At 43.9% G+C, this 9,649-nt stretch overlaps 1 protein-coding gene across 1 annotated transcript; it reads left to right on the top strand.

Annotated features, from left to right (window-relative positions):
• The first annotated feature begins 40 nt into the window (after positions 1–40).
• Positions 41–6,477, top strand: SEC13 (SEC13 homolog (S. cerevisiae)). The gene is made up of 8 exons (XM_010570266.1): positions 41–196; positions 1,021–1,136; positions 1,597–1,748; positions 2,508–2,641; positions 3,459–3,592; positions 4,103–4,223; positions 5,016–5,162; positions 5,612–6,477. Exons 1-8 carry the CDS (start codon positions 191–193, stop codon positions 5,720–5,722), a joined length of 921 nt encoding a protein of 306 aa, XP_010568568.1. The 5' UTR covers positions 41–190; the 3' UTR covers positions 5,723–6,477.
• The last annotated feature ends 3,172 nt before the right edge of the window (positions 6,478–9,649 follow it).

Consider the following 9,649-nt stretch of genomic DNA (forward strand, 5'->3'; position numbering starts at 1 on the left):
GGGAGCCCCGGGGCACCGCGCCCGTCGCGGGGCTGCTGCGCCGGGCCTGAGAGGCGGGCTGCCCGCCTTCGGCCGCGCGTTGTCGGTTTAGTCGCCGGGCTTTGATGTGCGCTGTACTGGTTCTCGTTTCTTCCCCCCTCTCACCCCGCAGGTCTCGGTAATTAACACCGTGGACACCTCTCACGAGGACATGATCGTAAGTGTGCCGGGGGGGGCTGTTGGTCTTTCATGCAAACACCGCTCGGCTCTGTTGACTGCGCTTTCTCCAGTCGTAACACAACTGCTTTATGGCACTTTCTCATGAGGGGCGCAGAGCGCGAGGTGCGTGCCTGTATAAAGCGATGCACATGGGGTATCAGATGGAGAATGCTGTCTGATATCCCGATGTTTTACACTGTGTGGGCAGGAAAACATAGCTACCGGGGGAGGGGGAAGTGATTTAAAACTTCAGTTTTCATGCCTAGGCTTGTTTCTGCTCTTTTCTATGAAACGGTATGTGTGCATACACTAAGTGGTACAGAGCTTCAGCAGGTGAAACTGATTTTCCTTTGTATGGGTGTTTCCGGGAGCAGAGGTGTAAGTACGGGTAGGAGGAAACATTTCAAAGTAACTTATAGAAGCAGGGAGCCCAGTTAGATAATGAAGTTTCAAACATAAATAAGAGGTGTCGGTGCTCTTACACCCACTTTACATCTTGAGAAACAAAAATATGTAACTGGTCAAGTCTTTGTAGTCAGTGGCACTAATTTCCTGTCCTTTCCCAAAAATGGTATGCATTACTGCTCTGAATTCCCTAGATTACTTCTGCATAACGCTTGTATAGTTAGTGAAAACAGCAGTTGGGGAAATAAACGACTTAAGCGGCTTGTCTGCATTGTTGAAAAGCTATCCTTTTTAACCTGTCGTGTTGGGACTCAGTCATCTGTTCATGAATCTTACAGCTGCTTTTAAAATGTAGTAAGATTTGTTGCCAAAGCAGAACTCGTGTGTGCTGACAGCAGCTTTTCCATCACCTTGCAGCACGATGCTCAGATGGACTACTATGGCACTCGGTTAGCGACCTGTTCTTCAGACAGATCCGTGAAAATCTTTGATGTTCGGAACGGAGGGCAAATCCTCATTGCGGACCTGAGAGGGTAAAGTGTCATAAACAGGAGATTTCGATCTGTGGAAAACTTTAATATTTTGTCATTTTTGTCATTTGGTAACATAAGATGCATGGTAAATTCCTCCAAGGTAGTAATTATTCTGGCTGGTTGTTGCTAAACAACTCTTCAGAGCTGTGAGGGGGGACAGAGAGCCAGTTAGAAATAACACTGGGACTTTTTCATTCGTTAAATACTTCACACCTATAATTTTCAAGAAGTAAACTCACAATCCTAATTGCTAATATAAGGATAAATGTTTGGACTTTTTTTTGAAGGCAGTGGCTTTGTCTGACAGTCCTGTATGCTGTTTTTCATCTTGGCATTACTCATTCTTCATATCACTGCATTAATCGCTTAAGAACACCAATTTACAATGAGGATGGCTGTGAAACAGCTGCATCTGGAAAGGGTTTCTCTCAGCTTTTCCAAATAGCGTTGTTTCTTGCAGGCATGAAGGTCCCGTGTGGCAGGTTGCCTGGGCTCATCCTATGTATGGAAATATCTTGGCTTCCTGTTCCTATGACAGGAAGGTTATTATCTGGAAGGAAGAAAATGGCACTTGGGAGAAGACTTATGAGTACACAGGGCATGATTCCTCAGGTATGTGGGGTCTGGAGGTGGAAAGCAAGACTGGGGATGTGAGAGGATGCAAGTAAGATTGGAATAAATCCATCAGTGTTAAGGAAGAAAGCCTCTATCAAACAGATAGGGATAAACTAACGGAGAGACAGTAAATCTGTTCAGCATAAACAGAACATTTACGTAAGGTCATGTTGCTGGATAACCTCCTGTCCTGATTCATACGATGTTTATGTAGGAGTTGTTTTACAAATAAATCAGCTTGCAAATAAACAAGATGGCAGGGTACTGAATTCTTGAGGAAAATATTGTGTATGTATCCACTACAGGAAGAAAGTAAAAAGGTGGATTTTAGCATGCTGTGTTTTGTTTCACAATGGAAACTGTTTTGTTCAGATGATTGGTCCTCCTACATGCAGAGCTGAGAAGTCTCCAGCTTTGTTGTGTTACTAATTGTCTTTAAATACTGTGCCTGCCATTCAGCTTTTGTTCTAGAGTCAGCAATACTTTTGCTGTTGCAGGGGATAGTCAGTTTTTAATTTCTCATTAAGAGTGCTTTTGGTGTTCTCATTCTGAAAGCTGCCAAAAATAAAGGCAGTTTTCTGTCATTCAGTAAACAATGTTAATTGACTGTCTTTGCTGAAATTCAGGAATGCTAAGACTCTTAGCTTTCAAAGCTGCTCACTTTTAGCAACTGTTCTACTAATGTTAAGCAGTGAATTAGTTAGTCGATTTTAGGTAGTGACTGTGTTGTAATCCAGCCTGTCTCACCCTTCACAGTGAATTCTGTCTGCTGGGCACCACATGACTATGGACTGATCCTGGCCTGCGGGAGCTCAGATGGGGCCATTTCATTATTGAGCTACACGGGTGATGGGCAGTGGGAAGTCAAAAAGATCAGCAATGCACATACGGTAAGTCTGTTCCTTTTGGAGCAGCACAAAGCTCTTGAAGCTCCAGATAAACACCAAGTTGATGCCTCAGAGAACTTGCAGACTAGATAAATACTGAAATACAATGAAATTATGTGAAACAGTTTCTGGAATCAAGAATAACTTGTTTTAAATTAATCCAGAGTAGGAAGGTACACTTTGTAGTCACTAAAATGTAGTAGAAAACAACACATGTGAACGTTACTAAACAGCACTGATAATACCTGTTTATTAAGCATGATTGTTAAACAGAGTGCTGGAAGTTACCTGGTAAGAAATGGCTTTGGTACTAAGAACACCTGTGCAGACTGACTGTGAATAAACTGAAGCTGGAAAAACTGCAGGACTCATGTTTTTCCCAAATAGTGGGGATTTTTGCTTAAGCAGAACTTCATAAGCTAATGGCAGTGGCTCTCAGTAAAAGGAAATTGGGCTCTGGACCAAAGGTTCCTTCTGCTCCTGCATTCCTAAATCTTAGCAACTACATACGTCTTGTGTCTTTTCAGTTTATATCCGTTTCCACCGTTTACATATCCAAGATGATATTTGCACATAAAGCAGTTACTTAGCTATCTAAGGCTTTCTGAATAAATGCCTTACTGAGATTAGACTGTATCTGGATTTCTTACTCATCCAGTATTTGTCCAGTGTTGTGCAAGACTCCTATTTTCCTAAGACGGGCTTCTTCCCCACCAATGGAGAGTATGTAGTAGGTGTCCTTCGCTCCCTCAGCAGCTTTTTATTTATTTATTTATTTAAAGTAAGCAACTTCTAATAATGATATTTTTTCATTAAATAGATTGGATGTAATGCAGTTAGCTGGGCTCCTGCTGTTGTACCAGGAAGCCTTATAGAACAACCATCTGGTCAAAAACCAAATTACATCAAAAGATTTGCATCTGGTGGTTGTGACAACCTTGTCAAGATCTGGAAGTAAGTGCTCTATTGCCAGACTTACAAAACCTGATACCTTTTATAGTCTTTGAACGTCCCTGTTAGTATCTTAAGTAATATTTCCTGCATCTCTGTGCTTTCATCTTTGAATTACCGTTTTAGAGAAGTGCTTTGAAAATGGAAACAACTTAGTGATGTACAACCTATCACATGGTTGTAGCAATTTGTGTCAGCCCTGCTTCCATCTTATCTTGGAAAGTGGCTTTCCAATTGTCTTTGATTACCACTGTCACTTGGACAACAGCAGATTTCTGTACAGTAACTGAAGATAAAATACTCATTGCCTATGCTGCTTTCTGTCCCCTGGAACAGATTCTGTCAGTTTAAGCCATAGAGCTTTTTGGAGAAGAGAAGGGAACACTTGTGCTTTGTATTATCTGGATAAACCAGGAATCTGAAAGCTACAAAACCAAAGCCTTCCAGAACAGGAGATGAGAAATGTGACTGGTTGCTGCTGCCACCCTTCTGACTGTATAAATGTGTTTTCAGGGAGGAAGATGGTCAGTGGAAAGAAGAGCAGAAGCTGGAGGCTCATAGTGACTGGGTTCGAGATGTAGCCTGGGCTCCATCCATAGGTTTGCCGACAAGTACCATCGCTAGCTGCTCACAGGTGAGGCTTCTGTTGGAGTGACAGAGGCAGGCTCTCAGTGCCCTTGCTTCCACTTCCTTCCCCTTTTCTCTAATAAAGGAATAGTAAGGATAGAACTGCTGTAACAGGTCCTCTTGGCAATGCTTTGCTATATCTGGGTCTGTGCATAAGAGCCTTTGATTCCTGTTCCTCCCAAACTCAGATGCCCAATAGAAGCATTTCTGAACAAAGGTTTGTGTGTGTGGCTCTGTACCAAAGACTATCTTTTATTTTGAAAACCATGAGCAGGATGGTCTCACTATGAGGAAGACCTTCAAACTAATGTCATATTTTATTGTCTCTGGATCAAATTCACTGCACTGCCAGCTAAAAATACTGTTTTCTAATAACTGGCATTCTTAATCAGCTCTGATGTCCTCAACCTTCATATTGACTGTAGTGTTCTTGCTGCTCATAATTCTGTAAATGTTTTTTTTTTTTTTTTTTATAGCAAGAAGACTACTCAGTAAGCTGCTAACTTGCTGTCATGTGACTGGAAAGCAAAATCTCATTCTGTAGAAAAAATTTCAGCTGATATATATGTATTTTGTGAGCTTTTCTGTGCTGTTTGCAAGTCACCTTTTGTATGTAGTTTTCCTCATCAGAGAGCTGTACTCCTATCTTGCTTTCAGCTATAGTAAGAGCAAAAATGTAAACACACCTAGGGTTCATGTCAGAGCTGTGATTTGGAAGTGTAGCTCTAAGTGCAGTCAGGGTTGTTTTTTCTGTGTTGTAACTAGTGGTCCAAGCAACTCAGTCCGCTTGCTTTTGTAGGATGGCAGAGTGTTTATCTGGACATGTGACGATGCCTCTGGAAATTCATGGTCACCAAAGTTGCTGCACAAGTTCAATGATGTTGTCTGGCATGTGAGTTGGTCCATTACTGCAAATATTCTTGCAGTGTCTGGAGGAGACAATAAAGTGAGTACTGCTGCCTTGGCTTTTACTCCTGCATGCCGTATTTTCAGAAGACATAAGTGACAATAGCCTATCTCATCTCTTGTTTAAGACAAAACTTGTAGATTCTCCTTCGCCGCAATGGTGACAGTTTTTCTTTTGACTTATCAAGAGGGGAGGAAGACCCTAACCTTTGGCAAACTACTTGCACTGCTTTCTTAGTCCTTGCTGGAGCTTAGAAATGCAGGCTTAACTTTATTTTGTACAGTACTAACAGCAGAATTCACATACTCCCCCTTTACCACTGGATGATTATTCAGTATACAGCAACAACTAACTTGATACTTAGAACAATGCTGTAACACTTGGTTTCTGTAACTGTAGACTATCACCAAACTAGTGATGTGATAGTTGTGAGGTGGGAAACTGAGAATGTATTAAGGCTGAAAACTTCTTCCTGGTCTGTTTTTGAGGTCACGCTATGGAAGGAATCAGTAGACGGACTGTGGGCATGTATCAGCGATGTCAACAAGGGCCAAGGAGGGGTGTCTGCCGTTACAGAGGGGCAGCAGAATGAGCAATGATGTATGAGTGAGTGTTCCAGCTGCAACAAGTGATCACTATACCTGATTTGCAACGTTCTTGAAGTGGATGAGAACTGATTTTATCTAAACTGGACATGAACATGGGAAACAATTATCCAATTTTTTAAGCACTCTATAAATACTATTGGGAGGCTACAATATGTTGATAATCAGCCTTAATTGACATTCCCCTAAATTTAAGGTCAAGAGCATAGCAAAGTACTGTGCCTTACACAACTCCTTGACGCTGTAGAAGCGGTACCCTGCTTTTCTGGTTTAGGGATCATATTTAATTGGATATGCTGTGGTCAGACTTCAAGCATGTGAGTAGGAACAGGCACAGGCTGTCCAAGTGGTGAGGTGTGAATGCCTTTGTGCAAGGAGACAAATACTTTGTCCCTTCAAAGGCCAGAACTTTGTTTCAAGTGAGGGGAAGGGGTGGTGAAGTTTTTGGCATTAGATGACAGCATGCTAGCCCTTCTGGTAGTAGTGAAGTGATGCTTAGATCTTCCTGAAAATAATGTGCTTGGATAAGTGAAAGTCTCTGTGCTTTCCTGAAGATGAAAAGGAGTAGTGGAATGCATATATCTTTTGCTTTACAATAATCTCAAACTTGGTTATTTAACCAACATCAATAAATCAAACCATAATTTGAAGTTTGGTTTGCTTTTTTTTTTAGCCACACTTCTGTACCATACCTCAGGGTTTTTTTGTTGAGATACCAACAGAATAAAGTCCTATTGGTTTAAAGCCTGGTGTGCTGTATTTAATAATCTTTTCATAGGGGCCTTGTCAAGGCTGTCTACAGTCTACCTTCAGTCAAGCCACAGTCATGTCACCCTCCCATCCATGGTATTAGCTTTGCAATAGCTGGGAAGGTATTAGTCCACTAGAGACTAGCACTGTATATAGTGTAAGAAAGACCAAAGTTTTGTCTTCAGTTAAACCTATGTGCCATTGCACTTCAGGCAAGTATATTAGGCTCAAACAAACCACGTTTCAGTATGCCTTCAGCTAAAAGCTGAAGCGCTCTTCCCCTCCTACAAGAGGGAAAGTACTTAACTAAAAGGTCACATTTTCCCTTTACTCTTCAGTTGCACTGAAGCAACAGAAGTGAATAACTCATAGCCTTCTTCTAGTTTTGGAATGACACAGACACTTCTTGAGGTGCAAGCAAGCTTACAAGACTTCTTCCACACTGCAGGCTATCAGCCTGAACTTCACCTGGTGGAGATACCTCCTTACTGACAGTTCCACTACTGACTTTCCAAAAGCACTTGGGAGTGCCTTAAGGCATGTTATGGTGGATCACTGATGCTTTGTTTTCTTCTTCCTGTGATTTCCAGTCTGTTATTCTCTCATCACACTTGGGGTTATTTTCAAGCTAGATAATAAATGAAAAAGTCTATTTGTTAGTAACATGTTTAAGCAGTTTTGAACAACTAAACAGGTATTGATTTAGGGGAGAACAACCTAAAGGATGAGAACTTTTCCCCCCCTTCCAAGAAAGGGGAGGGTGCTATAAAACTCTGCAGCTAGCCAGTATGATAACTGGAAATGGAGTAGTCTGATTCCCTACAGTTTTGCTTTCATCACACTTACGCTTACAATAAAACACGTCAGTAGTTGTCTACCTGAATGGAAATATTAAGTGACCGTCAGACATCACTGGATACTAAATGAGGTTCAGACATTATTTATATATATATACATACACCCCCAAAAAAGGGTAAATAGAGAATACAATTGATTTTGGCCAACACAAACTCAATGAATGTTATGGTTTCATAGCCTCATTTGTTAAGATAAAAACCTGCCTTTTAGAAAGCCTGAGGGTCTATAGAAAACAACCACCTACAGTAAGCAAAGCAAAAAACCCAAAGTTGCTCTGCTGCAGCAAAGGATTTTTACATCAGCTTCACAATTTAAATACTTTCTCAATCCATTATGTTCATTCTTATTCTTGCAGGTTGTTACAAGAACAGGAAGTCAAGATTTGAAAGTCTTCCACAAAAAAACATTACTTCATACCTAAAAATAGGAGTGACAGGAACAAATCTAGAAGTCCTTAAAGTAAGTGAACAAATGATGTTAGATTGCCCTCCAAGAGTTATTAACTGGAAAAGGAAATTATGTCTGAAACCTGAAATTTTCATTTACACATGCATCTACAGGCTTGTTTTCAATAACAGAACTCAAGACTAGAAGATATCACTGATAATGAAAGTCTTGCGGGACTGAATGATGGCAAACAATGACACTACATAATTATATACCTACATGTATTTAAAGACTATGACTAAATCTCTGCGCTTTTAGACACAGGTAACCGTTAACTGATAGGGTTTAGCAAAAAGTTTAAGTCACAGACAAAAATTTAAAGCATTAGCATTGTTGGTGTTGGCATGAGGATGTCAGGCAAGCCAAATCTGACCAGGACTCTTCCTTTAGTCTTAGCAGTACCCAGTGAGAATGTAAACAGTGTGGGATTCTCTTTTCTGCTCTTACAGAAACAACTTTATTCATCATAAGGGAATAAAGAACATGAACCCAACTGCATACACTGCAAGTTATTTTTAAAGCCAACGCTTGCCAGTACTCTATAAGAAGTGCTAGGAACTCGAGAGCCACACACTTAACATTTCCTTGTGAAACAGGATGCAAACAACTTCCACAGATGTCCCACTTCAGACCACGACATTAAAACACAGCCAATAAACAGCATATTGTTATAGGACGAGCCTTTGTCACTCCATCCCAACCCAAGCCTGGAGAAAAAAAAAAAAAAAATTCAGGTGCTTTTACCAATGCTGCTGTAGCAGTAGCGTTCCTGTGCTCCCCTCCTACACGCTGGCTCTTCCACCCACGAAGAGCGTTTGCCTTTTAAAGCAACGCGCTCTCTCACGCTGAAATCCTACGTCTGCTTCTGAAGCAGCCCTTCAGACCAGCCACCCGTGCTGGGTACCCAGAGCCGCGGAGGCCCAGGGACTCCCCTGCTGCGAGGCTGGGCCTCCTGCCCCACGGACTCACTGCGGCCGCCCCCCGGGCAGCTGGCCATGCTTGGGCGGTGAACCCTGCGCCCAGCTAGGTCCCCCGCACCCCTCAGGCCGCCGGCCCGGCTCCCAGGGCTGCAGCACCGCCGCTTCGCAGCCGCCCCCCGCTCGGGGCGAGGCGTCCGAGGCCAACCCGGTCCCGCAGCACCTCAGCGGCGAGCGCGGAGGCTGCCCCCCAGGGGAAGCCCCGCCTCCGAAGGCGGGACCTCGGGGCCAGCCCTGGCGCCGAGTGGGCGGCCTCCCGCCGCCGCTGGCGACGATTGGCTGTGGCGGGCACCCCGGGAAGGGCGGGAAGGACGCTCCGCCCCGCCGTTCGCTCCTCTCAGCCCCGCCGCCGGCCGCCGCCGAGCCCGTTTGCGCCGCACTCAGACCGCTCGTCGGAAAGGGGTCGGTGGGAACGGGACGGGCGGAAATACGCTGTGGGGTGGGCTGCGGTACCCGGGGCGCCCGCGGGCTCTGGGCTCGGCCCTCAGGAGCCCGGCCCGCCGCCGTGAGGGCGCGGCCTCCAGCCTCTGCCGCGGGGCGGGAAGCGCAGAGGAGGCGCTCGAGGAGCGGCCTGCGGTCTCCTGTGGGCTTTTGTACCAAGCCCCTTCTCGGCAGGACAGGCTTTATTAATTAGAGGACTTAATGAGGGGAAGAAAGATATTTGTATCCCTTGGGAGTGCTGCAAAAGCCTCGTGGATTGTACCGTGTGAATTACTGCAGCTGAAAGGCATCAGTTTGGGCAAGGGCGTCATGCAGAACAGCACACAAAATACGAAATACACATTTGATTGTATGCAGGCTGGTGCATGGGGATGAGCATGTCATCGTGAGAATTGTTATTATTGACTTAGCTACGCAGTCATGCCATTTTCTCTTCTACTTGCTTTTC

The sequence above is a fragment of the Haliaeetus leucocephalus genome, unplaced genomic scaffold (assembly GCF_000737465.1).
Source record: "Haliaeetus leucocephalus isolate CR32 unplaced genomic scaffold, Haliaeetus_leucocephalus-4.0 Scaffold2, whole genome shotgun sequence".
In the NCBI taxonomy this organism is placed as follows: Eukaryota; Metazoa; Chordata; class Aves; order Accipitriformes; family Accipitridae; genus Haliaeetus; species Haliaeetus leucocephalus.

Bases quoted from the DNA above. Each gene is read 5' to 3' on its own strand.
- SEC13 (XM_010570266.1), top strand. The intron at 2,642-3,458 runs GTAAGTCTGTTC...TTCATTAAATAG, and splicing joins AGATCAGCAATGCACATACG to ATTGGATGTAATGCAGTTAG. The intron at 4,224-5,015 runs GTGAGGCTTCTG...TTGCTTTTGTAG, and splicing joins CCATCGCTAGCTGCTCACAG to GATGGCAGAGTGTTTATCTG.